We start from the raw sequence: 14680 nt of genomic DNA on the forward strand, positions 1-14680 counted from the left end.
GAGGCCTGAAAAGGTTGAGAAAATGAGAACCACTGCCCTATACTATGGCGTCCACGTAGACCCCCAGGGGTCCTTGGGGGGGTTCCAGGGGGTCCCCAGCAAAATGAGCATCACAATCATTTTCACCCCTTCTTTAGCCATATTTTATACATTGACTTTTCAAAAATAGCAAATGTACATGCTCACAGCGCAGCGTGTCACTGTGCGACGCTGCAAACTTGTACCTCTAGGAAACCAAACTAATAACCAGTGTTGGGCATTATTACTTAGGAGAGTAATCGTTGCATATTACTTATTACTCCTTGGAAAAAGTAATAATATTATATTACTTATTACTTTGAATCAAGAGTAATATATAATATATTAGGTTATATATAGGCTATAAGTTATATTAATTTCTTTTTTACCCAGCAAAAGAAAAGAGATGACACAATCTGTTTAGCCAGCTCCTTTTAGAACAGGATCCAATTTATTGGAAAAATAAGTCTCCAATCAGCCAAACAAGCTTTATTTGACAGCTGTGATCAGTGCATTTACCAGACATTTAAAACTGTCATTAATTTTGACCCTATGCTCTGTATGGTCTTTCCCTCAGAATAAAGGGATATAGGGTGTATGCTTTTATGTGCCGCTTGTCAGAAAGCAGCCTACGTTAGTATCTGTAAGTTGAAAAACAATCCTGCACCACAGAGATGAAGAGAAACTACTTCTCCCTGTGTGTGAGATACGGGAGCTTGTGTCGTGTGTAAATGAGAAGAGGAGGGGCTCACGACGCAATCTAGACTCTCTGCGCGACTGTGTCAAGTTGACCTCAACTTCAAAAGAAGTTAATGACCGTCAATTAATCAGCTGCATGCACTGCTCTCCTCTCCTACCTGCGAGCAGTGGTGTGATATGGATTTTAGAAGTGGTGCCCCTCTAAATTCGTGACGTGATGATTCATGTGCGTGCATGTGAGGCAAGCGTGCGTGCAGCTAAATAAGTCTGGGCTCGCCGAGCCCAACCGAGTCCACGGCATCTCACCCCTGCCTGCGAGGCACAAGTAACAGTGTTTTTTTTTTGGGGCGGAGTAAAGCGTTATATAGCCTATTACCGTTTTTGGCAGAGTAATACCTTACCTTACTCATTACTGGGTAAAGTAATAATATTACAGTAATATATTATAGGTAATTTGTTACTGCCCAAATAACTAGAAATACTGTTCCTACGAAACAGCATGGGCTCGGATGGAACACCATGTATGGGCACAAAGATCTACCCTTTGGCTGCTCCTCATTGGCTAAGGGCCTTGCCTTTGTACTGTCGGTAATTCTTTTGAGGAGAATAACATACTGATATAACATTCTGGTCTCGAGCCCACGTGTTGTTGTTATTTATATCAGGTCTCACTTGTTGGTGGTGAACACTGCTCCTCATTGGCTAAGGGCCCGGCCTTTGTACCGGCCTTTGTACTGTCGGTAATAAACTTGATCTATAACGTTTTGGTTTAACATACTGGTCTCGCCTTTCAGTGGGCCCACAATAACTAGAACTGCACTCTGCCGAGGTGCCAACTTGTGCCTCACCGCCCTCACGCTCATTTCTAAATGACCGTTAACTTTTCAACCCTCCACTCAAACCTCACCTGACATGTTTTAGCTGCCAGTACAGACAAAAAAAATAATAGTAGCCTAGGTCTTTAGTTGTGTGTATTAACTCCACATCATTAATACCCACAGTTCAATCACTTTTATTTGGAAAAAGTACGAGGGAATTTGTTCTCTGTTTGGAATGGCAACTGAAGTTTGTAGATCTGCACAAACCAACGTATTTTCTGCTTTGCCAGGTTGTACACAATATTCTGACAATTTTGATCATGCCATCGCATGGCATGGATCCATTATTACGCCCTGTTTTTGTTTTGCCTGTTTTCTTATATATATATAAGAACATGTCGTTGTTCTTTATTATTATTTTTTCATTAGTCGCTTGTTTGTTTGTTAATTCTGTCATGGCTGTCAGTTCCCACCTGATGTTGTGTGAGAGTCCAGACTGCTCCAGACTGTACTGAACAACTGCTAGCTTACATAACGTCTTCAGACTAGGACTCAAGTCGAAGACATACAGGTCATCAAGTGTGCGGCGATCTGATCCAATTATGATGATGTTATCTCCCACCATGCAACAGCACTGAGTAGCCATCGTAGGTGGGCGTATCCCCTGGGTCTCAACCTCCTTCCAGCAGAATGTCTCTGGACTGAATTTCCACAGATCATTGAATTCCAGGTGTTCTGATTCGTCGTTGATGCCACCAAATACATACAGTTCTCCATTGTAGGTAAAGGCAGAATGATCCTCACGTCCTTCTGGAAGAGGCTGTGTAGAAGGTGTATGAGCCAGCAGTTGGTCTCTGTGTCAAACACTCTGATGGTGTCGTAGCACTGGTCCCACAGGTACCTTCCCCCAAATACAAACACCTTTGTTCCTGATGATGGTTGCAGAGTGGTGTTCAACAGGGTGTCCAGTTCCTCTGGTGTTAATTAAAGACCAGGCCATTGTGCTGGTGTCCAACTTGTAGAGGTCATCAGTGCGTCTAGTCTGGGTCTTTCCTCCATGTATATTCATGACCTTCCCCAAGACACAGGCCGAGTGGTGGTTCCTTTCCTCTGGAACAGTTCCTGAAACCTGTGGTTTGAACCATCTATGGGTGTTGACATCAAATGCATAAAGATTGTTACAGTACTTTCTCTGGCATTTATCGTACCCTCCCCAAATGTAAACAACATTCTGTCTGATAAAAGGGACAGAGAACGTCCACTGAGCTCAATGGACTCTTTACTAGGTTTACCAAAGGTTTACTAAAAGGTGACTTAAAAGTGACAGAAAACTTAAGGACTGGAACAATAGTGTGGTTGCCTATAGCTAGGTTTATTCAAGCCCTGATGAAGACTGGCAACAGTCAAAACGTTGGTTAAATAAATAATTTGCATCGTGGCTGAAGAGCTGTGCAGCCTCTTTCTTCTCATTCATTCTTGTCTTCTTGTGTGGTTGCCTATAGCAACCACACTATTATTAGGCATGACTCTAACTAGCATTGGCATGCCCATATATGGGCTATTGGTCGCATTGGCTGGTTCTAGACGAACACATATCCCAACGACTCAGGGGCGGGGCACCACCCTCCCATATTTGGTCATGTGCATATATGTGAACGAGTCGGTCGTTCCCATATATGCATATGACCATAAATGGGCACAGCGGTCAGATTTGTATATTAGTAGTACTAGAAGCTGGAGCGTCGGGGACCGGACTACTCGGGAACGATGTAAATCCCCCCCTTTAATGCAAACTCCATTATACCTGATTATATACATACACACTCACAGAGATTTCTCGCATTTATTGTAAGATATGAAAACTTTAGTTATTACAAGTTAATTTGTAGATTTTGATTATTATCCCAAATCATACATTACATTAAACACTTCAACCCTGAATACATTTCGGCCATTTGTAAATGGCAGATCTACAAGCTCGCAATGTGACGCATTTTGATCTTGTAGATCGTAGATTTTCAAAACTTGAAATTGGACATTCCCGTTCAATACAGGGCATACAGCTTTACCAGATGGATTAAAGAGACCATGTATTTCCTGAAACTAGAGAAAATCAAATTTACTCTGAATGTGTCTGCTCAAATATGTGAGGAGATTTCAACCACCTTCCTTGACTATTATGAGAGCTTATAGTCCAGGCGTTTCGGGCAGTATTTTGATGTAATCGTGCACTTTATGAAAGAAGCATGAAATTTGGCACACAGTTAAAACATGCCATATGGAACATTTTTTGCTATAGGGGCATCGCAGATTTGTCTTGGGAAACTTGTGGGAGCCAATTAAAGTTGGGCTCTCATAGACTTTACTATAGAGTAAAATAATACAAAAAATACATATGCTTTAATTTAAGTAGCATATAAGGGGTCAAACTAGGTGTTTTTGGGGATTCTGAATCCAATGCAAACATTTGTTTTGCAGGAAAAACATTCCTTGGGCTAAAAACGGACCCCATAAATCTATGGTTTAGTGATGAGTCATCACTTTTCAAAGTTTAGTGGCGGCCGTTTCTCGGAAAGGAATGTTTTTCGTGCAAAACAAATGCTTGCATTGGATTCAGAATCCCGAATAACACCTAGTTTGACCCCTCACATGCTACTTAAAGCATATTTATTTTTTGTATTTATTTGACTCTATAGTAAAGTCTATGAGAGCAACTTTGATTGGCTCCCACAAGTTTCCCAAGACAAATCTGCGATGCCCCTATAGCCAAAAATCTTCCATATGGCATGTTCTAACTGTGTGCCAAATTTCATGCTTCTTTCATAAAGTGCACAATGCTTGCCTGAAACGCTCGGACTATTACAGATGCTGCTTGATGAGACAGCAGGGTCCCCCTCCCCTCCTTCCCTCCCCCTTTTATTTATTTATTTATTTATTTATCTATTTCTATGTTTTCTCCCTCCTTTTTTCTTCTTTACTATTTCTACTCATAATACATCTCTTAACTACTTTTTATTTTATTATTGTGGGCTCGCTGAAACGAGAGACCAGTATGTTTTACCAAGTCTTTATAGGTCAAAGTTTATTCTCCTCAAAAAATTACCGACAGGCCAAAGGCAGGGCCCTTAGCCAATGAGGAGCAGCGTTCTTGCTGACATCACCACCAACAAGTGCGACCTAATATCAATAACAACACGTGGGCTGGAGACCAGTATGTTTATGTTATACCAAAACCTTATAGGCCAAGGTTATTCTCTTCAAAAATTACAGACAGTACAAAGGCAGGGCCCTTAGCCAATGAGGAGCAGCCAAAGGGTAGATCTTTGTGCCCAATACATGGTGTTCCATGCGAGCCCACACTGTTTTGTAAGAACAGTATTTCTACTAGTTGATACAGAATTCCACAACATTGTCCATGGTACATCGCTGGCATTACGTTGCTGGCATCATTGTGGAAATAAACCAATATGATCCTGAGCGCATTGAGTGTCATAACAGCAAAATGTTGGCTTTGATGTGTCTGAGGTGGTGTTCGGCTGCTGTAGTTAGAAGAATCCTTTAGGTGCAAGCAATGTGTTTGTTTGTGTGTTTGTTTGCTTCCATTTTGTTCTTATTGGCCTGCTGAAGCCCTACTTCAGTGGTTCTCAACCTTTTCAGGCCACGACCCTCAAAATAATCATATTTTAACTGGGGACCCCCCACCACCACGAGCACTAAGAGTTGAGGCATTACATGTTGTATATCACAGTAATATTGTGAAAATAGCAGATTTACATGCTCACATGTAAATTTGCTATTTTCACCTATTGCTATTTTCTGCCTCTAATATTTGACAATTTGGCCGATGTTTAATTTGTCATTTTAGAGGTATTAAAAAGTCCTTAAATTGTCACTTTAGAAATGTGCAGATACCCCCTATACACTTAAACTTTATGTTGGTTTGTTTACCGTTAAGTGAGAAAACAATGTTTCACATTAACCTAATCATCTGGTGACCCACCAAAATAATTTGGGGACACCCCCCCCCCCCCCCCCCCCTTTGGGGTCCTGACACACAGGTTGAGAACCACTGCTCTACAGGATCAGCAACATCTGCTTCCTACTTTCAAAAAGGTTAGTCGACGAACATGTTTCGTCATAGTTTTCAATCAACCCTTCCCCTCCCCCTAATCCTGCTTCCTGTGCTGTGCCCCTCCAGATCTTCCACATGACCTATGACCTGGCCAGTGCCATGGTGCGGATCGTCAACCTGATCGGCATGATGCTGCTGCTGTGCCACTGGGACGGCTGCCTGCAGTTCCTGGTGCCCATGCTGCAGGACTTCCCCGACGACTGCTGGGTGTCCAAAAACAAGATGGTGGTGAGTGCACGGTGCCCTGACACAATGGATGGATGGCAGCGATTCCCGCTGGTTGGGAACCGCTGCCACACATCCACTAGTTTCACTTCGGTCTTCCTGTCTCCCTGTCTGTCTGAATGAGATAAGTACCTGTCTTCCTGTGTCCCGGTCTGTCTGAATGAGACTAGACACCTGTCTGATCTCATCAATCTGCCTCGCTGCAGTTCCTCTACTAGAACCCTTCAGAGTCCTGGGAAACACCAGCTCTCCATCTACAGCCCAGCAAAACAAAAACAAAAAAAAAAAAAACATTTTTAGATATGGTTCATGCCGGGTAGAAACCTTGTATCTCTTATCCTTCAACCTTTTATGTATGTTTTCCCCATTACTGTGTCACGTAAAAGAAGCAAACATTTCATGTAGATCTGCTATATTGACTTGTGATAGTAGTGATTGCCATAGAGTGTTTAGTAACAGGGGTCTCCCTGAATATCCAGCTCTTAAATAAACAGTTTATACATTATACTGTAGGTGGGTTGCCAATGTTTGGATCAGGAAAGAGTACACATTTATCCACTTAGTGTCCCAGTTCCAACTTTATCTGCTCATTTCTTTTTGTCATGAGTTGACTTCCAATTTCACCTCTTTAAACTGCATCCAATGTGAGTTCTCGCTCCTGATTGGATAAATATTGAACCAATGAAAGATATTAACAAGAGCATGTGACTAAATAATAACTACATTGGATGCACCATTTCCTTAAAAAGTAACAGGTTTGGCGGGCGCCCGCTGGCCTACTTGTGCAGGCGCATACCACTTACAGCAGGCATCGCCACATAGGCATGGATGCCTGGGATAAAGTCAATTCCCGATCCGGACGACCTTTGCTGCATGTCACTCCCCATCTCTCCCCCCATTTCCTGTCAGTCTACTGTCCTATCAATAAAGGCATAAAACTAAATCTTAAAAAAAAGAAAAGAAAAAAAAGTAACGGGTTTGGATGTACAAGGTTTCTGCCGGACAGTGACGATTTACACAGTGTATTGAACATTGACACTTTTCCAGTGAGCAGTCATGTCACTCATGGCTTTTAATTTGGCAGCATTGTTAGCACACTGTCCCTCAAGCTCAGCCTCATCAGGGCTCTCCTCTCCTCCCTCGCTGGTGTAATTGAGTTGTCTCGTTTGGTTACACAACTGGACCATGCAGCACCTGAGGTGCTGTGACCCTCAATCCTCCACGGTAGACTGCCTCCACCTGCCAGCCGTGTCACACAGTTACACATCTGCGCTTACGGGAAGAAACCTTGGATCTCCATAATTCATGTTTTCATCTTTTTCTTTTTTTACTTATATTACCTGTTTTATACTTATATTTAACAGTGACACACATTTACATTGTAGCAGCGTAATAAAATGCCCAAAGTAGGGACACCGGGTTGAAAGTGGTTAAGTCTGTCATTTTATACATATGTAACGAATGAAAAGTATTAGTACTGTTCAGTGGACACAGGTTTCCAGACGACAGTGACAAAATGAGAGCTCGCCACGAGAGAGGGCGTGTGTGTGTGAAGTGGCGGTCATCTCACTTCCTGTAGCTCAGGGCCATCAAATGGGATTCATCCGTTTTGTCACCCTTTTTTACAACTAAGATTCATTACCATTACCATCTTATAGTAAATGCACATATCTCTGTATGTACTATATGTTCTTTGTACTGGTATATTATGTTCTTCAAACTCGGCACTTGCATCGCCCTGACGACTACCAGAGGGAGTTGAGAATGGCGTTGAGTGGTCGGATAAGTGGTTGTCCAGAATTGCTGATCCGACCGAGATGGACGATTCTTTTTCACTGGAAAGTTTATCATATATAGATTAGGGAGAATTATGTCTGCCCTCTGATTCTAGTTCACTATGACCCAAGTCGGACCACGTTAAAACCGACATCAGCTTGGATGTACAATACAGACCTACTGTATACCTCCTCCATTCCGATCATTCCTGATGACAGTATAACTTTCAATCTTGATTTCAAGATCAAGTTTAGTTTCAGAAATAGGATACATGCACCTTACCATCGACAAACATCTGGGTTGAGTCATCTTGGTGCAGAGGCTGTTTCTGTTCAGGTGAACAATTGTGCAGTCCTCTTGTCTGAGAACGTTTTGTTAATTTCCTCTGTGGTAACAGGACTGTTGTTTAGGTCCATAATAGGGTGCTGCTAAATGTGCAAGTTGGCTCCCTGGAAAGGCTCTGCCGCTTGCTATTACACAACTGTTTATGTCAATATGGCTGCCAAAAAGACCTACTCAGTCTGTCCATTCAAACAGTCATTGTTCAGCATGTAAGGTTCAGGGCCACATGTGGACCACATGTGCAGCACCTTGTGTGCCAGACTCGGCCTCTCCTTGAATAACTCTGCTACTATAAGGCCGATTAGCTACATGCGGACGAACTGCTCGGGGGGGCGACACCTGGCTGTCTGCCTACATACTACAGTACATAAAACGCTTTGTCTGCTTGTCATGAGACGCTGCTGGTGGTGATGATACATGTTGTGTTTACCTCCCACTCCAACCATGCAGCTTTCTCTCCCGCGGTCTATCAGAAGACGGGGAGAGTTTCACTCTTTGCCTGGTGTTTAGAACAAGGGTCTTCAACAGGGGGTCTGGGACCTCTAGGGGGTCCTCAGAGTTACTACAGTTGGTCCTCCAAATCTTTGAGTATCTTTGAGTAGCTTTTGAGTAAATCTTTGAGTATATATATATATATATATATATATATATATATATATATATATATATATATACTGTATACCTGTATATATTTTTTATATTAACCACTTGAACCCTAGTGTCCATATTCGGAGAAATTTAGCCAAGTTTGTGAGGTTAAGTTTAGGCATAGTTTTAGTGAAGTTAAATGTTAGCGTTTAGACCCAATCAAGGCGAAACACCCGGTAAAGAGGGAGTCCCATCAGAGGACACCGATGCAAGGCAATGTGAAGTCCTTAATCTGCAATGACAAAATAGACCAGATCAGAATGCTTTGAATGTTTGTAAATAAATTGATATTTCCGGGAAGAATGTCTGATGGTTGGTTTTCAAAATATATACTAGTGTCCAGAACATTATACGGGAATAACTCTCATTTTCAACTTTGAACTATGTCATTAACAGTTTTACTGCCAGATATTATTATTTATTTATTGGGTCTGGTGCCAGCAAAAGCAGCTTACCTTTGCGAGGTTATAGACAAAGATCTATTTGTTTTTTGTTTTTTTTGTTTTTTTCTCATTACATAGATGTACTTTGGTCATACTGGCAGTAGAGGGCAGCCTCATGCAAGAATTAATGTGAAATGGCTGCGTTCGGCTGCCATCCGTCCAGACCACTGAATCCTACAGAGCAATAGATCCAGCGATAATAACAAGGACGTGATTTATTACTCCATTGATGCTAACGTGCGGTGGATTTTTGAGAGCACTATCACGGGAGATGTTTTTACTGTACACACCTGCGTGACCCCTCATCAGTTTACAGACATCAAAACAAGGTACAAAAGAACGAGCCAAAGAACGAACTATTGGCATCGCGCCGCCGTCAAAAATGGGGCGAACGGGAACGTCCGTAGCGGTAAAAGAGTTAATATACCTTAGAGTTGTTGTGTGGAAATAAGACAAAAGTCACCCCCCTTCTGTGTTGCCTAGAACTGGAGGATTAAAAAAAATCTGAGAAAATGGCCACTGACGACCGTCATGTTAACCATGGCTGAATATATTGACATCAACATCAATATTTCATCAACAAATAAAAACTAGACTAAAATGTTAGGGAGGTACTAGTGGAACTAAGACAAGTCATTTACAGTATGCTTGGTTGTGTTTGGGTGTTGCTCTCTGAAAATAGCAGATCTACAAGCTGCAGTTGTGAGCTTGTAGATCGGCTATTTTCAGCATGTAAAATCAGGCATTAAGACTGCATCAAGGCCTGCAAGAAAATGTTTTTGTCGACAAAATCAACAGTAGATTTAATCAACTAAAACTAGACTAAAAATTAAACATTTCGGATGACTACAATATGATTAAAACTAAAAGGTTGCTGTCAAAATTAACACTGCAATCAACCAATCAATCAATCAATCAATCAATCAATCAATCAATCAATCAATCACTTGAATAGACCCATAGAAATGGCTCCTAAACGACAGGCTCACCGCCTGCAGTGAGCTGAATATCCCATGAGAAGGATGCAGACTCTCATTAACATCAAACAGGCTTTGTTTGGTTTCGCTCAGTAAACACTGGCTAATTAATTGCGTTACTTAGAAGAATGGTGCTCGGTTTGACACAATAACAAATATGTTGTTTTGAGTGAATATGAGCCTGAGGGGGCAGAGCACCTTGATTGACTGACAGCTCCTCATGTTTGTCATGTTTTTGCCAGTGGTTATGTACTGTACGTAAGTACAGTGTTCAGGTATTTGTACTTTACTTAGTATTTCCATTTTCCAATACTTTTACTTCTACTCTACTGCATCTCGGATCTAAATATTATACTTCTACTCTACTTCAATTATTTGAAAACTTAAGTTACTAGTTACTTTGTAGATATTAACTCTTTTAGTGCTAAAACCGAACAATTTCGTTTCTTTTTTTCAATCCAATCCAATATTTTTTTTTGCTATTTTACTTACCCTGAGCTGCTTGTAGAGACGTGGGTGGTCCTGGCTCGTCCGTCGCTTTCCAACGAGCCATTCTACGTGTTCCGACGATTTATTCCATTGAAAATGGTTTAGAATCAAGTTTAGAGCCCCTCAAAACACACCCGCCCTCTCTCGTGGCGAGCTCTCATTTTGTCACTGTCGTGTGGAAACCTGTGTCCACTGAACAGTACTAATACTTTTCATTCGTTACTTACATATATATAAAATGCAGAGACAGACTTAACCACTTTCAACCTGGTGTCCCTACTTTGGGCATTTTATTACATGCTGCTACAATGTAAATGTGTGACACTGTTAAATGACAAAAAAAAAAAAAAAATCGGAGGCCTCGACGAAGCCCCCGTCTAAATTTTGATCCAGGCTGAAAACCGCGAGCTCTTTCCACCGGCCCGTAATCGGGTAACGCCGCCGCATCGCGCCGCCTAATCCAATACAATCTCACATCTTTAGAGAGCTTTTTCTCTGAACTGTGTTCCTATGGCAGCGAAAAAGTTTTTTTTTTGGCTAAATAGCCTCAAATCGGGCTTAAAAAAAAAAAAAAGACTCTCTTCATCCGGTTCACGTTCATAACACTGTTCACAGTGAAATCCCAATGCACTTCTGCCTGGGTACCCGGATGTTATAGCGAAGGCCTATGGAGAAATGTCTGGCACTTTAGCGGCCTCTTGTGGCCCCTGGCAGTCATCGAGTTAAATTATAATGTTATAAAACATACATGAACCAATTGAGAGCTTGTATAGATCTGCTATTTTCAAATATTTTGTACTTTTACTTTTGGTACTTTAAGTACTTTTTGATGCCAATACTTTCATACTTTAAATTGTAAGTCTATGTCGGGTGGAAACCTCGTTATGTCCAAAACTTTCTTTTCACAGGATTCAAATAAAAGCATATCTAAAGTAGCAGATCTACAAGCTCGTTTTGATGCTTTTGTGTAGTAACTATGATCAAGCATTCATTTACCAAAAACACTGCCAGGCAGATACAAATGATATGAAGCTACACAGCATAATGTGTAGCTTTGTAGCTTTGTATCTGAACCTGAAACCAGCCCCATATGTTTTTGTAGCTTTGTAGCTGTTGCTTTTTTGTAGCAGCTACAAATGTATCTTTGTATCTTCAAGTCGCTGGCTTCTTTTGGAAATGAATGTGGGCTTTATCTTTGTTGTTGCCAGTGTGAACGCAGCATTATGGCCACAGTTGGTTCGGTGCTGATTACGTTGTCACGGGACACCTGTCTTGTCTTTTCCACTGGTACAGTAGGCCTACCCTTCCCATTATCCTGCTGGGTCATCGCTCCTTACCTTTTTAGGAACCCACTAATAACATTGCTATCTCTCAGCCCCCCCCCCCCCCCCACCCCCCTCCCCCCATTGCAGTGGAAATGGGTTTGAAAGCAATTTGGACATGTCACCCCCAGGAGAGTGCTGATATCGATTTGGCCAGCATAGACTACCAGCGGGATCTAAAGGAGAGAGGGGCAATTTATCTACAAACGAGAAAACTCAGAGAGAAATCACATTTTTCTAAATAGCATGACCTACTTTTTTTTCTGGCTGGAAAGCCTCTGGTGTCTCCAGCGCCCATCTGTCCATTCTCAGGACTTTGTTTTATAGGCCCAAAATGTCTGCCATTCTGCAAATGTTTGCATAGTGAGAAGAATTCTCCATTTTGCCTGCCATTCTGTCTGAAGCCAGACAATACAAAGGGGGACATCTGCAAATACATTTCGCAGTGACAGTGAGTGTGTGTTTCTTCAGAGTGCTAACCTCTCTTACTGTATGCCACACAGAAAAAAACGCTCAGTGTTAATTTATTAAAAACCGATTCAATTCGATGAATTGAATACACAGGGACCTTAATGGAAACAAGCCCTGGGGGCTTATCTGGGTTATCCTTTAAGCATTCATTTGGATAAATCTAAGCCACTGCATTTGTCTTTGCAAACTCTTAATAAAGTGTTCAATCAATCAATCAACCAATCAATCAATCAATCAGAAACGTATCCATTTGGATCTACCACATAACTGACACACACAAACACACACACGCACACACACACACACACACACACACACACACACACACACACACACACACACACACACACACACACACACACACACACACACACACACACGGAGAGAGGAGATAGAAAGAGAGAGAGAGAGAGAGAGAGAGAGAGAGTGAGTGTCTTATTTCTGACCTTGGCTGACTCCAGTCTAATTTCTCTCCTCCAGAATAACACATGGGGACAGCAGTACTCGTACGCCCTCTTCAAAGCCATGAGCCACATGCTGTGTATTGGATACGGCATGTACCCCCCGGTGGGCATGACGGACGTGTGGCTGACCATTCTCAGCATGATCGTGGGCGCCACCTGCTATGCCATGTTCGTGGGCCACGCCACCGCGCTGATCCAGTCGCTAGACTCCTCTCGCCGGCAGTATCAGGAGAAGGTAAGTGATGATGGGTGCGCGCGCGTGTGTGACACGTGTGTGTGTGTGTGTGTGTGTGTGTGTGTGTGTGTGTGTGTGTGTGTGTGTGTGAGTGTGAGTGTGTGTGTGTGTGTGAATGCAAATCCATTTGGAGGAGGGAGGACCATGGAAATATTGTAAGCCTTAGTCCCCCCCATGCAATAATACGATTTCAGACACTCAGACACTCTGGTCAAGATGAAAACCATTTATTGCAATGATATTGCATTGTACAGTATTTGGCGGTGTGGCTCTGCTCCTGTGATACTACAGAATAATCTGCATAAACATGACACATACTCTGAGATCACAAACCCCCTCGAAGCAGAGCCTGGACACACACATTACGTTATTACATTGACATGACAGACAATAAAAAACACCTCATTATGCAGAAACTAAAGATACACATACAGTAAGACACAATACATATGAGCCTGCTTCGAACGACATGCTCATAATCAGTTTTTATTGTCCCAGAGGGATATTTCATTTCACAGTCTCTTCAACAAAAAACACAATAAGGCCTAGCCCACACGACACCGGGCATTTTTATAAACAAAGCTATTTCGTTGTCGTTTTTGAAAATCTCTGCGTCTACACACTCCCTATAAAAACGCTGCCAGTAGCACGCCACACCAACTCTCCCGGGGAAAGGGAGGCGGCTGGGGAGTTTGATTTGATATTGATATTTCTTGCCTTTGTATTGCTGTGTACTACAGTACTTTCCTTACTCTGTATCTGTAACTTTGTAACTCCACTGAGTGACTGAAATTCCCCAACATGGAAACGCTTATGACGATCATGCAAAAATAATTGCGATTATCTGAAATAATCACGATTAGGCGATTATGTAATAATTTTTGACAGGCCTATGAAGTACCAGCTCTACTTCCATGCCTCTCAGAACTCCTGCCATGCTCCACTGACTTTTAGGGCACTTCAAAATGTCCTTTTACATAATATAAATAAAAACTGAAATATTATCCAGGTTCCAGATGAACTCGCTCCGCCAAATGATTCTGTTGAGCTCAGCACAGAAAAGAATTAGGACAGATTGCAGCATGTGTCCACCTGTCCTCCTCAACTCACCTCGGCTGGACTGCTTTACTGTAGGACTGTACTTGTGGGGGCCTTGAACCCCAGTGTCCCCAATGCGGGGAGGGATCGATGGAGGAAAGCCCTGACAGTGGGGTGGGAAGGCCAGGCCCTGCTCCTCTCATTATAGGTCCCAGCGTGGGCCATGTGGTGGCCTACCGATGTCTGCAGTGAAGGCAGACATCTGTCTGTAAAGGGAGGCAGCATCTCCAGAGTCGCCACCTAGAACAGATTATAATTATTATATATATTTTTTTATTATAAACACCCTACTTGATCATACTACAGCGTCACATAAAAGCATCAAAAGTAGCAGATCTACAAGCTTGAAATGCAGCGCGAATTTGAATCCTGAAAAGTAACAGTTTTGGACGTTTCAACCCAACATAGACGATATATATACGGTAGGCTATATATATTTTTTTTGTAAGATATCTTTGAGGCTTTTCTGCCTTTACCGTATTTTGATAGCACAGTGGAGATGATCAGGAAACAACTGGGGAGA

General features: G+C 42.2%; 1 protein-coding gene across 1 annotated transcript in view; it reads left to right on the forward strand.

The window, feature by feature from the left end:
• Positions 1-14680, forward strand: part of hcn4 (hyperpolarization activated cyclic nucleotide-gated potassium channel 4) — a gene marked incomplete at both ends in the record, with an annotated part of 189932 nt that overhangs the window by 98656 nt on the left and 76596 nt on the right. The window contains 2 exons of the mRNA XM_080730125.1: positions 5734-5895; positions 12841-13059. Of these exons, the coding sequence (XP_080586251.1) occupies positions 5734-5895; positions 12841-13059 (381 nt within the window). The remainder of the gene's footprint in view (positions 1-5733; positions 5896-12840; positions 13060-14680) is intronic.

Source organism: Nannobrachium achirus, assembly GCF_963921795.1.
Source record: "Nannobrachium achirus genome assembly, chromosome: 7".
Classification (NCBI taxonomy): Eukaryota; Metazoa; Chordata; class Actinopteri; order Myctophiformes; family Myctophidae; genus Nannobrachium; species Nannobrachium achirus.